The sequence below is a fragment of the Blennius ocellaris genome, assembly GCF_963422515.1.
Source record: "Blennius ocellaris genome assembly, chromosome: 8".
Taxonomy (NCBI): domain Eukaryota; kingdom Metazoa; phylum Chordata; class Actinopteri; order Blenniiformes; family Blenniidae; genus Blennius; species Blennius ocellaris.
This window is the reverse complement of record NC_137657.1, coordinates 21,771,493-21,791,246: the sequence shown is the minus strand read 5'-3', so window position 1 is coordinate 21,791,246 and position 19,754 is coordinate 21,771,493. Positions and strand designations below refer to the sequence as shown.

The following is a 19,754-nucleotide window of genomic DNA, read 5'->3' as shown; positions in this document are numbered from 1 at the left end:
TTTCAAACTTTCTCATTATCAGTTGGATCGTGTCACTCGGCTCAAAAGAAATGATGACATCTTTAGATCATCGGAAAATGTTTGGGTAAACATGCGGGAACCTTTACATACTCAGCAGGGCTGAATACCGGTGATTGCAACTGTATCTGTTTATGCTGTTTGTTTATGTTGCCTGTTGGTTTGTGTATAGAAGCCACTTAATCCAGGAAGGAGTGAGAGAGGGAGGGAGCCTTCCTGCCTACATACCTGGCTGCATGTGTCAATAAGTCTGCAGAATTGGCTCAGTTTAAACAACAGGAAACAAGCAGAGACGACTCATTAACTTCACAACAAGCCGAAACTCAAGGGTGTGTGGTGTGTGTGTGTGCGCGTGTGTGTGTGGGTGTCTGTGTGTGTGTGTGTGTGTGTGTGTGTGTGTGTGTGTGTGTGTGTGTGTGTGTGTGTGTGTGTGTGTGTGTGTGTGTGTGTGTGTGTGTGTGTGTGTGTGTGTGTGTGTGTGTGTGTGTGTGTGTGTGTGATTTTCAAGTGAGAACCAGCTTGTGGGTAATGACTCCGGGCAATTCCTGACACATCGTTGTCTTATTGACACTTCCTCTGGATTAAACCTTATTTCCTTTCCTCAAACCACACACGTGCACACCCGCATCCATGCACACCAACCCCCGAACACTCTCTCTCTCTCTCTCTCTCTCTCTCTCTCTCTCTCTCTCTCTCTCTCTCTCTCTCTCTCTCTCTCTCTCTCTCTCTCTCTCTCTCTCTCTCTCTCTCTCTCTCTCTCTCTCTCTCTCTCTCTCTCTCTCTCTCTCTCTCTCTCTCTCTCTCTCTCTCTCACGCCCAAGATACATACTGCTTTACCATAATTACAGGAGTTAAGTTTTCCTTCATTAATTTGTCTTCATTTATTATTAAGCCTCTCAGGCCACATCACCCATCAATTGCTGTCTTTAGAGACAATAAAGCACTCAAGCACGGCATGTGCAGCAGTGTATGTGTGTGTGAGCCTCTGTGTGTGTGTGTCTGTGTGTGTCTGTGTGTGTGAGAGAGCGCATGAAAGAAACTCAGGATATCGGCACTTATGTAAGTGTGCGCGTGTTTCTGCATGTCAGAGCAGCTGTGAAACTCTATGCTTCCCAGTGGTCACAAAAAGCAGGTGGTAACGCGGCCTTCATCATATCCACACCTCATGTCAGAATAATAAAGGAAGAACGTAGTGTTCTTTCCCCTTTGAGTACATCCATGTTGTACTCTACCTCCACTTCATCTCACTTCAAACTGATTTACCGGCTTCTTACTTTTTGTTCATTGTCAGCTTCCCTTCCCTATGACTAATTTGATGTTGGTTAGATATCATATAAGCTGTTAGTGGGTATTGTCCCAAACTAAGCCACTGTAATTTATGAGTGTCATTTTTTTATCAATGAAATGCTTTGATGTGGGCTTAAACTCATGAGCCTCAAGGTTATCTGTGGTCCCGAAGGACAGAGGTTATGTTTGGGTTACCACAGCCTCCTCACTCGTTACACATTTTTCTATATTTACCCAAAAGATTTGGTGATATTGGTTTTTTCGTTTTCCCTCGAACAAAGTTGTATTTGTACTCTGGTATGTGGGAAAGCACATCGGCTCATTTCCCACCAAGAAATTGTATCAAATGTAACTGACACCCCAGGACACACATGGCTATGTTTCCTCTGATTGTTTTACCTGAATGAAATGTATGTTAGTATCAATTAATCAGTTATGAAATGAAAATTAAAAAAAATTGGTGTTTACCTTCCCTCAAAAGTTCATTGAAAAGAGGGATTTTCTTTTAACAGATGAACTCCACAGAAATGAATACATTAAAAAAAAAAAAAGAACACCCAGAGAAATGTTTGCCCTGTAGCTTTTTTTTTTTTTAAGACTCATTGAAAGTTTTTGGGGATACATGTGGTCTGACCACCTTGAAAATAACACCCATTAAGTCAACTCCAAATCGACTGAGTGAAACATGATGTGAAAGTCTCACCACAAGAAACGGGACAGAAGCGTGCAAACGCAGATATCATGTAAAATGATCAAAACAAGCTGGAATGAAGAGTACAACCTGCCTCCTCCCTTATCACCACACAACCAGTCAGACGTAGTGTAAAGTAACACGCACGCATACACACGCCGAGCTGCAAGGTTAAACTTGCAAGGTTCTGGACAGCTTCACGTGTATAAAGTGTTTATCGGATAGCTTTGGAAATGTCCTCCATCCACACCCTTCTGTAAATGGCATAGGGAGGGTCTGTGTCTATTTCTGCAACCTTATGAAAGTGACAATCTTGTATTCACACCCACTTCACACTGGGAGTGGACAACCATGTAGGGGTGAGAAATAAACCAAGGACTGCACATCTCACTTTGTTTTTTGTTTTTTTTTATGTTTTTTGTTTTTTTTGTAAACAACTGTTATGAATGTTTTCAAATGTGCACGGTCATCCCCAGTACTTGCTATCATGCAGAACCCCCCCCCCCACCGCCCACCCCCTTTTTTTTTTTCTTCACTTTTTCAGGCCGCTCAAAGCCGATAACAGCACTTTTGATTTCTGATCAAAACCAGCTGTAAGTATGCAAACACCCACATTGGGCACCCATGACTGGGAACAAGGCAGCGTGGTACACTGTTAACCTGAGAGCCATCTCACGAAAACATCGAGGAATGTCAAGGGACGAGGCGGCGAAGTGTTAACTTTCCATGTGTCTGCAACCCTCCCAGTGTACTCAAACAAGGTCAGCTGATACTTCAGCACATCCTTCAGTGTCTGACTCACCTTTCAGTCTCTCCGTCTCTCTTCTCACATTTCTCTCGCCGGGCGTTTGAGTCACGCTTGCCTTTGTGAGATTATTTCCAAACATGCAGTTTCACTCACTGTTGATGGACTCTTCTCTGTTTGTGCGTGTTTCAGCGTCACTTTGTTTTCACCTTTATTATTGCGCAACATATTTTTCCACCCTCAGGTGGATTATCTCCGGCAGCTAGCTCAGCTTTCTTTTTTTTTTGTTTTTGTTTTTTAAACTAATGCTGAGTTTGTTTGTGTTTCCAAACTCACACTCACTGTTGGAGAGACAGGGCGGGAAAACTGCCACCAAACTTAAGAGTTAAGTAATATTTAGCCAAGGTAAGCTATTAAACCCAAAAGAATGGACTCTCACTTTGTCATCCTATGAATGCAGTTTAACTTCCAACTCAGATTCCTACACAAACAGAAACACTTCTTATCATTTACCTATTTGCTGTTCCAAAGAAAAGATTTTTATGTGTTTCAAGAGCAGAGTATATGTGCCATGTACATCGCCTGATACTTCAGCATTCTGACCACACTTACATTGAATTTTAATGTGTCTCATACTTATAAAGTCTTCACAGCTTCAATCTTGATTTGCGTCTCCATTGTCACATAAAGTTCATGTCAGGTCGTTATTGTTTTTTTGTTTTTTTTGGAGTCATAAACTGGAAAGGTGAATATGATTAATCCAATCACTGTAAAAAACTTTAGATATTAGTTTTAATGACTCGTTGCTTCATTATTGTTTTAATGTGTTTATTTGATATTGTAAAGCACTGTGTCTGACTGGTGCTCTATGAATAAATTGGCCTTGCCAAGCTTTGCCTTATTAATATTAGCCACATTTAAATACAACTTAGAAAATGCACGGCAATTATATATTAATTTGTCCCCATGGAGAATGTTTTATTAGCTTAGTTCATAAAATGTATTAATATCTCTTATAATCTAAGTGTGATACAAGGGTTGAAGTCATGTCTAATGACAGAAAACTTGAACTTAACAACATAACTCGCATACAGATTGCATGGGACCAAAAATAAAAGGCCCAGTTTGTAGACGAGTTAAATATCTGCACAAATGCACCCAATGAGTTGAAGATTACAGCCCCCGCCATAGTAAATTATTGCAACCAGGATTGCGTGCTGTCAATCGAGGTCAGGGGTTAACCTCTTGCACCCGCAGGGTAGACTGCAAAAACAGAGCAAGATTCCAAGTACACAGTCAATCATAACAAAGCTTAATAGTAAACAATTACACAACTTGAATATAAAGTACATGTGACAATAGAATTAAAGGGGTTTATCTTGTAAAGTCATTAAATGTCTGCACCATTACACTGCATGACTCAAAATGAAGATATTACGCAAGTAAACCAGTACATGGCACATAATTGGAGAAATGCACCAGTGTATAAATACATAGAGCAATCAGGAAGAAAGAGTCTGCTTTCTGAAATCAAGGGAATAAACATAATCAGAGTTTTTCAGTGAAGCCAAAAAAGCAGCCTTGTGATTTATTACAATTAGGTTTTTTGGGAAAACTAAATATATTATTTGTTTTTATATAATGCTGTCAGAGCCTGATTGTCTGGGATGTCTTTCTATGTCTTTTACTGGAGGAGTCACAAGTTGAAAGTGACACTAATTGATTTGGCATGACAGGTTCTTCTTCACCCCCCCCCCCCCAAACAAAAGAACCCCCCACATGATGTGGTTCTCAAGCCCCGGTGTCTGTCCGCCTAATGACTCATAAAATGATCAGTTAGTTAAAAATGATTACCACCAACTGCAGCATCAGTCAAAGGTCTTTCTTGCTTAACACACAGTTTGCTGCCTGTCACTGGCAGCAGATGTCAATCAATGTCTTTGAATACTACCCCCCACCCCCCCCCCCCCAACACCTCCTCCACCACCACCACCCACCCGTGTCTTGTTTATCTCATTGACACAGTGTGTGTGCATAACTAAGGTCAGTCAAACCTGCCTCAACATCAAATTCACCTTTTATTATGAATAAGGGAATCTGAACAAACTATTACAAAGTCTTTTAAATGAGAAGCAATTATCGTGGTTAATCTTTTTGGGATTTAACCTTTAGTTCAGTATTTTTTTTATGGTATTATTTGAATATCTACTCATAATCTCCTTATGAGAGGACAGATGTGGCTCGTTACCTGTTTCAGCAATTCATGTCGTTAACAATATTTTTTAACTCTGACGGTGAGCTGCCCGATAAAGAGCGGACCAAAGCGCGCTCCTATGGCATGTCCACTATTCATTTCTTTCAGATAAGGCTTTTATGTCCTGCATTTATCCGGAGCCTTGATGTTATCCATGTCTGAGCAGGTCAGGTCAGCACAGTGGGATGGAATGATGAATCACATACGGCCGGTATGCCAATGAACGCTGGATTAAATTGAAATAAAGTGCAAAGGGACAGTCCATTTAACGCCTGAATAGCCAGTCATGAGTGTCATGCCTTTGCACCGCTGCGCTCCTTAAAGCTTTTATGTGTGTGTGTGTGTGCAAAATATCTGTGTGCGCGCACGTGTGAATGGATGGATTTGTGGTGTCTGTGTGCTCTTATTACTCCACCCTCAGACTAATGGAATGTGTATGTGTGTGTTCTCATTACCCTTCTCCAAGGCTAATGAAGTATGTGTGTGCCAGCATGTGTAAGTGTGTGTGTTAAATTGAACTGCAGTTCTGCTCTGCTGTGTTCGGGCTGTTTCATTAAATGATAAAGTTTACTGATGACTCCAGCGGGATCATTATTTACTTGGCTCTCCATTCATTCTGCTGCAGCCACCTCGATCTTTACAAATGACCTGCTGCACAGAGAGACAGAGGTTATTTTGCACTGTAGGTTTAAAGACGAATGGTATTCTCTTAATAGACCACCGGTATATCCACCGTGTTTACACAGGCCATTTGTAGGTATATCCAATATCAGGTGATCGCTTAATGTAAAGACTTTTCCTGAACAAACTCGTTTACTAAACAAATAAAATAAAACCATTTTTTTTGGTCTTTTTTTCCTCCAAATATTTGAAACAGATTTTTTATCTATCTCTCCGTAAATAGCTAATCATAGGAAAAGATTAAAGGAGCAAGATGACAAATGATGAGTGTGGGAGTCTGTTGATAACCAAAATGGAATGCTTAATATAGGATTTCCACTTGAGTTTTCTTTCACAAGTGAAAGAAAAATCCCACGTTTAACCATTAATTCCCAGAAGTTTGACTGAGAGAAAGCCAGGAAGTGAAAAGGTGAAGCTCCACGTTGAGAAAGCCTTTCCGACAGTTTGACAGCTCCTCTCAGGCCAACTGAAGCCATCACCTGTCTCGTTCTGTCTCCGAACCAATCATTTGTCTGCCAACTCTCTGCTCACACATGCCACTGTTTTCTTTAACTTCTGCTGAATCCTGAACATTACCTAACAGCCTCTTGACTCTTTAAATGGATTAATTGTTAGCGTCTGTCCACACTCTCGTGGAAAGAACATAACCCCGGCTTCAACATAATCAGGTTTTCAGGTCATGGTAGTCATCACTTGGGTCTGGGAAGTCATTTTACAGTCATTATAGTTCACATCAGGGCCTCTGTGAGATCCATTGTTTGCTTGCGCAGCTTTGATGTGCCTGAAATTCCCCCGTTATCTGGGCAGTCACCTGGCATCCCCTCAGCTTGCGCTGACAGTCCTCTCCTTCATCCTTGATGGTGGCAGTGGGTGAGGAAAGTGAGGGATAACCAAGGAGACCTCTCCCTTTCTCTGTAAATTGAGCTGCTACATGACAGTGCCATTACCTCGAGCTGCCACAGCTAAATCAAACACTTAAGTGTCTGAGTGATTACTCACACTCCGCACAAGTGTCCTTATTCTTCTCTTTTTTTCTTTGATTCCTTCTGTCTCTTCTGATAGATTGGATGTAACGGATGGATTGGATGTAGTGTGTGCGCATGTGGACTGTGGATACCTGTGTCTTCACTCGTCCACATTTTGGGGACACAATGCATTCCACTGGCATATTTGTCAAATCTCGAATGGCATAATCGTCATCCTCAACATTGCACCTCATCACATGAATGTATGTTTCTTTCAAAGGTAGGAGAATTCAGAAGGCAAATAAACAGACTTCCAAACATTTTCTTTTTACCAAACAGCAACACAAATAAGTGAAACATTCCAATCAATAACCTTGAGGGCACAATGTAAATTCCTGCTTGTTGTTTGTCCTCTTTGACTCCTTTTATAAAATGTTTTACGGACGGCCATAATGCATCTGACATGTGGAGTCTCCCAGATTTGGTTGAAAAGAAGCTCACCTTCAGAAAGTCATTGTAAAAGAAGATTTGAATGACTTTCAAAGGTACTTCAATGTATATGATGTCTGTTGGAGATGGGTTTTATTGCGATAAGATCAGATAAGTTTGGATTATCAATTCAACATGGAGAAATTCAGTCATCACAGCAGCTCACCGTTGCACAAATAAAGACAAACTGGATACACATGTGGAAAACACACCGCACATATTGAATAGACTATGTTTAATAAAATCATTTTGATTTGTTAGAATTCTCAGCATATTTTGTCATTGAATCTCATGGAGAATTGAGCCACTATCAACTATTAAAAGGATCTAAATAGAATAGATATTTCTAAAAAAAAAAAAAAACTAATTTAAGTAGTTCTTCTCAGAGTCCAAGCAGTCTAAGATTTTCAATAGCAACCCTAAGTCTATTCAAAGATTTTTCAAAACCAGAATATGTGATCCTCAGATTTGCCTCAGCGGGTTGAGATCTCGAGAAAACACATGAAAAAGCAGAACTCATGTATCAATCCAAGCCATAAGTTGAATACAGATCTGCTCTGTATAAATCTATCGTTTAAGCGGAAGCATTCACATGGTTGTGATTAGGTGAAGTTCCTGGTCTGCATCAGTCTTCAACTTGTTAATGTGGTTTTCCTCGACTGTACAATATACATGCACAGCCTCACCTGTGACTTCAGGAACTAGAATGGCCACATATCCATAAAGAATAAAATTAATGACAAGCATGAGCTTGACACACTTCAAGGAAAGCTGGTTATGCTGTGTGCGTCATTGATCTTCTTGTCACAGATAACTAAAAGGCTGGACGAGGTCTGCTGGCCATACAATGTTTGAATGTTGTCCTCAAATAATTTCCATATTCATTTACTGGTGAAGAAATCCCGGTTTGGTGAAGGACAAAGCACACATGTAGTCTGTTCTCTTCAACTCCCGAGAATAATTATAGAGGCAGTTTAGATAAACCATTCTTCCCTCTATCGCTATGCAGCAGTTTGTTTAGAACCGAAACAATAAAAAAAGAATAAGACACATGCAACATGTGGGTCTGTTGAGCAGACTCATGTGGTGACTTTGATGAAATTCCCAGGAATTCACTTTTTGCCGTGCTTGTTATCACATCAACGTAATGTCAAACCATTCAGCTGAGCAGCAGTACCAAGTCTTTCAGTCCACAAAGTGTTTTAATTTGCGTTTTAAAAATAGCCGTACATCATATTACCAGTGTTGTTGTTGGTGATGCACCCAGAGATCTCACTGCTGTTTGAAAAACTCACATCAGCTGTGAACTTTAAGGAGTATGGGAGCGGACAGATGGCTGCGATGAGAACTTTGAATCCACAGCGAAAACCCCACCGCTCGCTCTGTTTCTCACACATGAGCATTGCTTATCTCAAACCCAAACTTAATTTTCACCCAATATGTCATGGCTCCATAATCATCAAACTTCATTCCTCATAGACTTTCTTCTCACTCGCGCTCCAGCTGCTGCTCTCTCTTCCTTTCCCTCACACACAATTACACATCATAGCGAAGCTGTCAGATTACACGTTAATGTGATTTTATTTAGGTTTTTATTTTTTTCTCAAGACAGCAGCTTTGCAAACTTTTTTTTATATTTGACACAAACTCTCCCCAAAGCACAATTCTTTAGCATTTTCATCACCCCCCCCCCATCCCACACACACACACACTGCCGTTTTTTTTCTCTCTCTTTCCTGCACCGTCCGACTCCTACGCTGCAGCAGCCCCAGCATGCCACACATTACCATTTCAGAGAACACACATACACCACACACGCTGCCGCACAGATGGGTAGCATGGTCTCTTTCCGACACATGAATAGGTAAATATTTACCTTCCCATATTGTCTTTTTTTTTTTTTTTTTTTACCTGCTCTCATCCTTCCATCCCTCCACCCATCACCCGCATCTCTGCACCTCCGTGCCACACTCATTTTTCCTCTTGTTGTCATTTTTGCAGGGTTCTTCTGTCCCAGTGGTCTCGCCTTCATCTTATCACGGAGGCCGCTCACAGGCATCTGTTGTGCAAACACGCTTGTGTACACATGCACATATTTTGAATGTATGATGAAAAGGATGATGGTTGTGCGTGTGTGGAAATGCAAGTGCTCATGTATGGAATCTGTGAGGGCCTCTGCAAACAAAGAGTTGATAATAATAATAACACAGACAATAGTGTGTTCTATGAAGCTTAATTCTACTCATTGAGGCAGATTGGGGATTGACTGAGCGCTTATCGGGTGTTTTAATTAAAAGTATTAAATCTTCTATGAACGCTTTCTCCCGGTGCAAATTGACACACACCAGCCCGATGATCGTCCACTGTGGTTAATGGAGTCCACTGTCTTCTGGGAAGTGACAGAGACGGGATGCACACCAACCTCATCTTGTACTTGTTTATATCTTTTTTCTTTGGAGTACTCACTATTGTCTGTCATTCTGCAGCATGTCAAGAAATATCAGCCCTAAAAGTACCTTTACATCCTTTTTATCCCTGTTGAACTATTCAAAGAATAAAATAAGTTTCATGTCTACGACTGAGGACATGAGAAACGTAACGCATGTGAATGTATTTCACTTCCAATCCAGAGTGTGATAAGAAGCAGCAAATAATACCAAAATTCTAAAACTACCTAAAAAAAAAAACTGCTGTTTGACTGACTGTAAACTTCGTGGAGGTTTTACTTGATTCGTGGTGGATCCAATGCACCCCCCCAATTGATCAATGGCGCTAAATAAAGAAAAGCAGTCGACAATATAGTGGATAAAATCCAATATATTGAGTAATCGTCCAATTACTGCAGCCCCCTTCCCCTTCAAAATCTTTTAAACTAATAAAAGATAAAATAATCAAACCCGGCACTAAAATTAACCTGTTTCCACTTGTCCAAGCCCACAAGTAGCTATGATGGTTTACCAAACTTCCTGCACTTCAAATTCAGCTTTAGCTTTCAGTCAACCTTCTCCATCCTGTCCTCGGATTTCAAAGGGTCTTGGCTTACTTCAAACCGTTAATTCACAGTCTCAGACATTCTCAAACAAAGACTTGATTTAATGGAGCTGCGATAAAAAAAATAGCTTCAGGATGCACTCAAAGATGACATTTGAAGAGGTATTATGATTAGTGGACACCGTCGTGTAAAATGTCATGCCTTGCTTTTCTTAAATGCTCCTATAATATTTGTCACAAATGAGGTAGTTACTGAAAGCCAGTTATGGATTCGTTACTTCTGTCAAAACCAATAGAAATGTGTCATTTCACAGATACTATTGCTTCATTCTCTGATTAAGTTAAGCGAAAGTTACGATGACCTATAATCTAAATGTTAGCCTTTTTGAAATTGATTCGTAAACAGGAAATTAACTACAAACATGCATGTGTTTCATGTTGTTAATTATTTGCAGGTACTATGGATAGAAGCTTATGTTACTGCTCCCATTGCAGGGCTCAGCTCGTTCAGAATTATTGAGGTGCGTGACCTCCAGTAGACAGGAGTTTGTTGAAATAGAGACAGTTTAGACAAAGTGTGTGTGTGTGTGTGTGTGTGTGTGTGTGTGTGTGTGTGTGTGTGTGTGTGTGTGTGTGTGTGTGTGTGTGTGTGTGTGTGTGTGTATATATATGTATATATATATATATATATATATATCTGGTGAAGAACGCTTTCTTGAATATCTGTCCTGAATCAATACTTGACATTAACTCCTTCTCCGTGCCTGACTGAGCCAGATAATGTCTCATTTGATAGATCCTGCTCTCCTCTGTCTGTTTTATCTCTTTTCCACACACCAAAGACAGCCATCTTGCACTGTCAGTGTTTTTTTTCGTTAGGTAAGGCTCTATTCAGATCCATTCATTGGCCGCATAACTCATCTCTCTTTCATTACCACTCCTGCCCCCTATTAAAATGACAATGCCCCACGTACCAATATCTTGCTCTGTTTACTGTAAACAGGAATTTAGAGCAGCCGTCAGAGCTGCATTCGCCCGCTACTTTATTAGATATAAATAATAGATATGTTTTATGAGTTTTGTCACATAAAATAGAAATGTGATTCAAAGTTGAGAGTATAATCATAAAGCTGCAGGGATCGCTGGGAGAAACAAGGAAGGCAGAATTAGGACTTGTGCTTTGTAACAAAAGTTCATTCCAGTTTAAACAAACTAGTTTTCAGTTTGTAAATTAGTAAAAATGTTCCTCTCCTGCATTTTAATTGAAAGTGAATAGAGCCTAAATGTAATCTATTCATCCTTTCTTGTTTTTTTTCCTTCTCATCTTTCTATTTCTCTATCCTGGATTCTCTCCGTTTTTCTCACAGTTTTTTTTTTTTTTTTTTTTGAAAGGTGAACAATAACAAGATACACTTCTCCTCTCTCATTTTAACAAGGAAAGTATCAGTGTGGTTCTTGTTCATTAGTATCACACATCACACCTCTATCACCCTCAGATGTGGGAGAGGTAGAGGTGTCAAAATGTGAGTGTGTGAGTATGTGTCTGGGTTTTTTTTTGTTTTGTTTTTTTTTTCCTTCCCCTTTCTGCTTCCACCTAAGGAGCATCCACAAAAGCCAATTCACACTCCTCTCCCTCTCCCCCTGCTCATTTCTCCACTGTTCTATCTCCTTTTGTTATTTTGCACCCTTGGCCTGAATTGTACATTTTTTTCCCAGCAATGGTGTCAATTTTTTAGTAGCGCTACCAGAATGAAAAGGACATGTGAGCTGCCTATACCTCCTCACCATCAGCGCTACCACCCAGGGGCAGGAGCAAATTAGATGTACAAGCCCTGTGGAGATGCAGGAGACGACTATCTATTGAGGCTGGGGTAAAGAAAGGCTTGTTTGTTCGTATTGCTAATTTTATTTACCTTCCCTCCCGCCGCCATTAATAAAACAGCTCGGAGGGATTTACTGCGGGCAGGAACTTCAAATGGTGATAAATAATTGTGAGCTCATTCAGATTTGTTTCATCCCCGCTAGAGGATCCCATATGCTGCACAAATATTCTGGACTGCACCTGCATGCCGACAAGTTTCACACTGTTGACCCTCGTGTGGGCGCCAACTGACACTGTGGAGAAACTCTGATTGCAAACAAATGTACCATAGCTTACCACTTTCTGGAGACTTTACTGGATTAATTATTATAGGTGCCTACAGGCTGCACGTACTCCTTTGTTTACCTAATAAGATAAAGGATTAAACCTTGAATTTTGTGTTGCACACTCGGAGGGGGGATTGGAGCTGCTGCTTGAGGGGATCCAGGAAGTTAATTTTAATGACAAATGGAGAATTATTCATTTATTCAGCCCATTTGACCATTCTGTGCACGTAGTTTATTTTTGTTTTATTCTTTAATTTATGTACTTTTACTTTTCCATAGGGTAGTTGTCAGGAAGATCTGAGAGGTCAAGGATGCCTTTGCCCGCTGGCTATTGGTTAATATTAATGACCATCGGCCAATTGGAAACTGTCAATAGGTCAGAGGTTATCGCTGGGTTGCAGATGCAGGAAGTTAATGTAATTAGAGATGCATCATGTTGTCGATAGCAGAGAAAATGTCTTCCCCACTCTTTCCTTAATATCTTTGTTGAGCTGTCTTTCTCTTTGCGGGTCCTTTCGACGACATGCCGGTGTGTCTTTATTTCTGGAGCTTCTCATGGATTCCAAACAGGAGATAAAATGTTGGTGGTATTTATGCTTTCAAGCTAAATTCTTATCAATACGAACTACAGAGAATGTGGGAGAAAATGAATAAAGCTGAGATAATAGAGAATAGAAAAGAGCCATAACTAATAGTGTGTCATTTATAATTGATATTGTCTTGGCTTGTTGTTGTTGAAGCCTTTACATTAAGAGGCCCTGGTGCTTCTGCCATTCCACTGTATAAAGCGCTTCGATAGAAGGATTGTTATCAATATCTTGGCTTTTTAAAAATTGTGAATAGTAAAAAAGCCACTCCAGCAAATACCTGCATCTTCAAAAATGTTCTGTTTCAAAGCGAGCTTGTCAAAAATAATCTGGACTCCATTGCTCAGAGTAATGCTGCTTTGTATAGAACTCCGGCATTGGTAGTGGAGCCCTTCATGGTAATTGACAGTAGCTTCAACTGCCAGAGATGATGATAAATGCCTCCAGGGTGAAGCGTAATCATTGAAATCCAACGGAAACATGTCAAAATAGTGTTTATTTCAATGAGAATGTCAAATTTATCCTTCAGCAAGACAATGTTTTCTGACAAACACGATTCACCCTCGGAGTTCCTTCATTCGTCATCTAACGGCTGCCAATACAAACAAAATTCATGAAACAAATCAATGCATTCATTCCCATACTGTTCTATTGGCCACCATTAATCCAATGAGCTGGGCGTTCAATAATCAATAGGTAACGATTTGTAGTAGAAGTTGCTAATCAAGTTTTGATTGGCTGAATGAGTCCATGGGGAAAGGTGCAAACCTCCCCTAATGCGCACTTACTCCAAAAATTTAGGATGGTTCATATCACCACTTGTAAGAATCATAAGTTTCAGTTAATAGGTCATGAATGTTGCACTATGATGTGTTGTTTTTCTTTAAAAAAATGTTTTTGTTTTTTTTGTAATGCCAATAAATGGTCCAGTCTGGAGCAGGAGAGTCAGGCTGGTCAAAACCGTAAAATAAAGTCAGTCTTGTCTGGCCCGTGGGATGACCTTACGAAGAATACAATTACAAAGACAGCATTAAGTTTATTTTTTCAACATGAACAGCTGTTGTTTCTGATGCATTCGCTTAGGCTCACAATGTTTTCTGAACAGTAGTAGACATAACCCCACGCCAAGAGTAAAACCAAGACATCCGCGATACAACTGCAAAAGGATCAAAGATCACATCTTCCATCAGATTGGCCGAATATAGCATAACGAGAATTTTCTTATGCAACAAAGTTCGAAGACGAAGTGGGAGTCACAAATGGAAGATGTGGTTTGATCATCTTTATCAAATACACTGAACATTGTTTTTAGAAGTGTTTTCCATATTTATACCATCACCAGTTCAAAACACAAAGAGAGAGATAGTCAAACACAGGCAATTTAGAGTCTTCAAATTAGCCTCAGTTGCATGTTTTCAGACAGTAGGGGGAATCTCATGCAAACCCCACACAGGAAGAGCCCTAAGCTCAATCTTACCCTGAACTGGTGACCTCTCAAAACCATTACATCCCCGTATGGCTAAGATTTCATACCAATAAACGTCAAAGATCTAGTCTTGCACCTAAACGTGCCTTTCCTTCTCTTTCAGAGTTCCTGGTATAACTATAGCCACAGACATCATCTGTGGTTTTCCTGGTGAGACTGACCAGGATTTCCAAGAGACCATGGAGCTGGTAAAATACTATCGATTCCCCAGTCTCTTCATCAACCAGTTCTACCCCAGACCCGGTACACCTGCTGCCAAGATGGAGCAAGTACCAGCACATGTGGTGAGTGTGGACATAAAGTCACTACAGATCGGATGCACACACATACAGTATACAATAACATGACAAAATATTTAACAACACTAATAAGTCAAACATATTGCCTCTGAAATTGATACAATTGTTTTACAGTCAAATAAATAACATTGTATAGTGTGCTTTAATCAATATGTGCTTATGTGGGATGATTGTAGTAAAGCGCGTGCATGTGCAGAGGCTGTACATTTTTTTTCCCGTGTTTCAATGGAGGAAACACCAGTTTGTCCGTCTGTCATCCTGAAATGTAAAATCCTGTTCCAGTTCTGTCATAACATGTGTATGATGATATCCACAATCCTGAGAGTGATCAAACATATGTGTGTCTGAGTGACTGACGGAGCTTTTCTCTCCCGTCCAGACAGGCAGACTCGTGCATACACGTATTCGTCATGTTAAAGGTTCAATCTCTAAATGCTAAAAGTCTGCTTGGGATAATAACTTTTTTTTTCGCGATTGGGAAAAGACTTGAACAGACACGAGAGTGACTATCAAGCAGTTTACACATGTACAGACTGACTACGTCTTAAAGATCCTGAATGGTCAATTATGGCCGACTTCAATTTCTCAACGCCTTTATGAGAGTAAAGAAACCGCATTTTGAAGCACCAACTCATTATTTGATGTTGGTTACTGGTTCATTTGAACCTCTTATTGTTCCATGTGTAACTACCCAGCTTGTGACTAATACCCTCTCGAGCTTCATCTCTCTTTCTCTGGGCTGCCAAATGAAACAATTACGAGCTAATGAAGATATAATTGTTAGCAGAGGAAGATTGAGTGGAAAAAAAGCAACCCAGACTGAAGACATCAGCACCAGCAGCACCTGAGTTTGCATGACCTTTTTGCCTCACAGCTACATTATTGTTTAGCAGAGCTGTGCCGAGTTATAATTGGGACTATCTATAGCCTCTGCTTTATAGCTTTACCATCCTCATCGTAAGCAAGGTTTGTCACATTCCAATGGAAGATTATACTCCTCTTTTTCAATAACTTCTTTTCAGCATTAGCTTGGCTTGCTTATTGGATCTTTTCTCATCTTAATGTAATTTCTATTTAATCCTGTTATTTAATAGAGTTTTATTTTTAAACACCCTATTCATAAATATGTTTAATATTACATGCAACTAAATGCTCAAGTTCTGTTATTATTAATGCATTACCATGCATTTGTTTGTCATTGTGGCTTAAATGTTTTCTTTGACCTTTTTTCTTCAGTAGTTTCACCTCCTACATATGCTCAGCTCTGCTCTGTATGTTACATCTCTTTGTGCATTTGTGCTCGCTCCCTCTTTACCATCAAAGTGTTGACACTTCTCTTTCAAGTGGAGCATCTTCATAAGTCATTCTCTTTTCCCTTCCTCTCGGTTCTCCGAGGAGAAGCCGAGCGTGTCTTGAAGGGATCAATCCCCAGACAACCACACTGCTGCTTCTCGCCTCTTCCTCTCCCTTTTCACCCTCGCCTTTCTTTCTCCTCCGTCGGTCCCACACGACTTTTTAAGTCAGCATTGGGGTGTTGGCACAAATCAACCCAAGATTTCCCTCCATTGGAAGCTCTTTTTAGTGTCAGACTGTCATCTTACTATTTTACACGGAGACTTTTAATTCCCATATAAGCATTTTTTTTTTTTTTTTTTTTTTGACATGTGATGTTATTTTGACGGCTTGATTTATTTAACACTGGAATTGAGGTTCGTGAGTCAGTAGCACTTTTTGCTTCATATCAAGACAGTTCATGGGTTGAACATGATGCCTGATGAGCCCTGCTCTCCCTGCATCTGCTTGGGTTTGATTTGTGACTTTCAAGTCTGAGTGCACGGATGTTTGTTTGTGATGAGCTCGGTTAGTATTCTACCTTTGGCATAGTGGGGTAAACTCCATCCTCCACCACATGGATCCAGCCTGGATAAAGTGTGTATGGATGGGTTAATGGATGGATTTGTACTAAATCACTGTACATGGAGAAGTCCATTGTAAATATCTCACATGCACAGACAGCAAAGGATTGGTTAACTCCACATGAGCGATTGTTTGTATTCCTTAATTGCTTACAATTGACTCCTACTTGATCATTGCCCATGCCCAGGTTTCTCACACCATTTTTTTTTCTTCTTTTCCCTCCATGGTGTTAGAAGATGACTTAATATTGGGTGTATTTGTACTTGACAGAGAATAGTGAAAGGTGAGAGTGGGGGTGTCAGAAAGATATGTTGGGGTCCCTGTAACCAGTACACCTGCTTCAGTGGTTAAAGCTGCACACGACATCGCTTCATCAGTCAGCGCGCACCTGTTTCTACACACACATGCACACACACACAGCGAGCGGTGGCAGCAAGGCGACGTCTCTAAGCCATGTAGGGTCAGTCATTAATAAAGTGCACCAGATGGTTTGTCTGGAGCACAACTGTGTTGAATAGCCACAGGAGGGCCGGATGGATAGGTAGATGGAGGAGGAAGGGAAGAGGGGCCAGAGATGGAGGGAGCTGGGAGGGCAATAATGAAAGGCAGATACAAACACATATTGGGGTTTTTCCACCATGGGGCATGTTGGAGCGCCTCACAATCTCCTAAATGTAGCATTTCGCAGGTTATAGCATCGGCTGTTTTGGCTATGATGGATTCATTGGGCAGACAGTTGCATTTGGGACCCAGACAACACAATTCACAGTGTTAAGATAAAAGTTATTTATTGTCTACTTGGTTGCAGAACTAATATGCGTTTTTTTTTAGAAAAAAGCAAAATGACTGACATTTTCTCACATATTTACAAAAACCTTGCCTCTCACAGGAGAAAGAAGTATCAAACAAATTACATTTCAGTCACGCTGGGTCTTTTTAAAGTATCATCATGTGAGCCAAGTGTCTTCTCGAGGATCATTTAAATAGTGCATTGACAAAACCTATTTGACTGCATTAAATAAAAACCCAAGGGCTGACAAAAAACGGAATTTTTTTCTCAATGTTGTTTTGTAAAACAAAGAATTTTCTACACTGTGCAGCACGGTGTCACCTGGTGTCAGCCCATTTGATTTTAATATTACCACCTTTTTGTGAAGACAGTAATTGTAATGTAATTTTTCAGTGTTGTGATGTTGCTATGGCCATTTTGTTTCCAGTCATATAAAGAAAGAAAGAAAGAAAGAAAAAAAAAAGAGCACATATTTGATTAGGAAAACACACAGCGAACAAGACCGTGTGTGAACTGGAGAAATCACAGCAAGCTGGAGGGTGTCCACCTGCAATGAGGTCCAGGTGTTTTGTGGTATCTGTAGGTCTTATTACCTTGTATAATAAATGATATATGAGAGAATGCTGGATGCAGGTAGGAAAGAGGCAGATGGGAAGAATAGAAGACCACAGGGATGGAGGGATAGAGGCATAGGAGGGAACATGTTGAGAATAAAGGAATGTGAATGTTATTAGCTTGGATCTCCATAATCATCCTCAGGTGACTAGAACTTAGCCTTGATAAATGGACTTGCTGAGTGGAAGGTGTGTATAAGTGAGTGTGTGCATGTCTGTTGGTGAGGACGAGTTGAGAATGAGCAGCTGCAGGAGAGAAAGTGATCGAGAAGGAGATTAGCTGTTCTTGTGGGACAGTGTTTTTAATTTCCCCAGGTTGTAATTGGTTAAGAACTCCATTACCCACGAGGCACCAGTGCTGCAGCTGTCAAAGTGAAACAGCTGGCCAGCCACTAGTAGCTCCATCTTCTCGCTTCACTATCATTTATCTACGCCTGGACACACACACGCAACGCAGGGGTGGACACACGCACACACGCTTTCCCTCATCTGAGACAAAACTTCCGCACACACATATCAAGGGAGATAATAACACTTGCTTAAAGGCAGTCTAACAGGTATTAAGGTTGAGTTAATGGTTAAGTTGCTGTCTGGGGCCAGGTAGACCTGCACTTGATTAATGAGCACCGTATCCACCAATAATGGATGAGATAACACATTGCATTTTAATGATCGCTATTTTTTTTTTTTTGCTGCATTCAAATAATTATATTTTAACCCGTTTAGTTCCTTCATATCGCTGTTAATACAAGAGTTTTAACTAGCTGGGGGAATCAAGGGCAACAGGGTGTGAAAAATAAAGATCTCCGTTTGGTCAATGCATATCCCTGAGGGGAAATTTAGTTGATGCTGAAAAATGGTGATAGCGGTGAATATAGCCTGCGGGATAATTAGCAACTTTAATAAAAAAAGAAGTAAACGGAAAATAAATGGAGTTTCGATACTCTTACAGCTCAATCCTTTGTCTTTTTGTATGCTGATATCATGGTGCTGAAATAGGATGTCCTCTTCCCACATTGGCTGAATTGGCATGGAGGCTATCTGACAACAAGTCAAAATAGGACAAAAATGTTATGTTACATGACCTCTATGGAGGGAAAAAGGTCACTCACACACACATACACATAAGCCCACACCAATGTGACCACTGTGCTTGCGATGCTTTAGGAGGTGTTAATCCTTCACAGGCACAAACACACACAGATGACGCCCAAGGTTCTCGTACTGCAGGAGTAATGTGACACTCGGGCTCTATAGCAGCAACATCTGTCTGTCATTAGGGGAAAGACAAACGGGCACCTACTGATGAGCCGGAGGCACGCACACTACAGGCAAGATCACTGTTACCTTGCCCCACAACGTACTCGTGCCCGGGTATATTGAGATACATGCACTTTGTGAATGCACACATGCTACACAGGCGCACACGCATCCCTACTGCCTTCATTTTTGAAATTGAGAGCATTTGAAGATGCAAAATACTGATACAGCCATAACACTTGAAGAGGTGTGATTTTTTACGATATGATGAGTATATATGCTACTCTACATTTTTAGCATCTGGCCTTCAGTCGCATTAGCCTTCCTATATCCAAAGACAAATACTTTTTTGTCCGCGGAGTGAGTCTTTTTTAGCTAGCATCATTAATCACCACTAAATCATAGCCCTGTCAGAGCAACTGCTTTTCAGCATTATGCAGATATTCATACAATCTCACAGCAGACTGTATGAGCACTCCACACACGCGGCCTCCATCTGCAGCAGTCCTGCACCAGAATGTGGGTATGAGTA

The 19,754-nt window shown here is 40.6% G+C and overlaps 1 protein-coding gene across 2 annotated transcripts in view; it reads left to right on the top strand.

The window, feature by feature from the left end:
• Nucleotides 1-19,754, top strand: part of cdkal1 (CDK5 regulatory subunit associated protein 1-like 1) — a 253,720-nt gene that overhangs the window by 169,042 nt on the left and 64,924 nt on the right. For both annotated transcript variants that reach the window (XM_080501478.1, XM_080501479.1), the window contains exon 11: nucleotides 14,446-14,626. In XM_080501478.1, coding sequence (XP_080357604.1) covers nucleotides 14,446-14,626 — 181 coding nt within the window. The remainder of the gene's footprint in view (nucleotides 1-14,445; nucleotides 14,627-19,754) is intronic.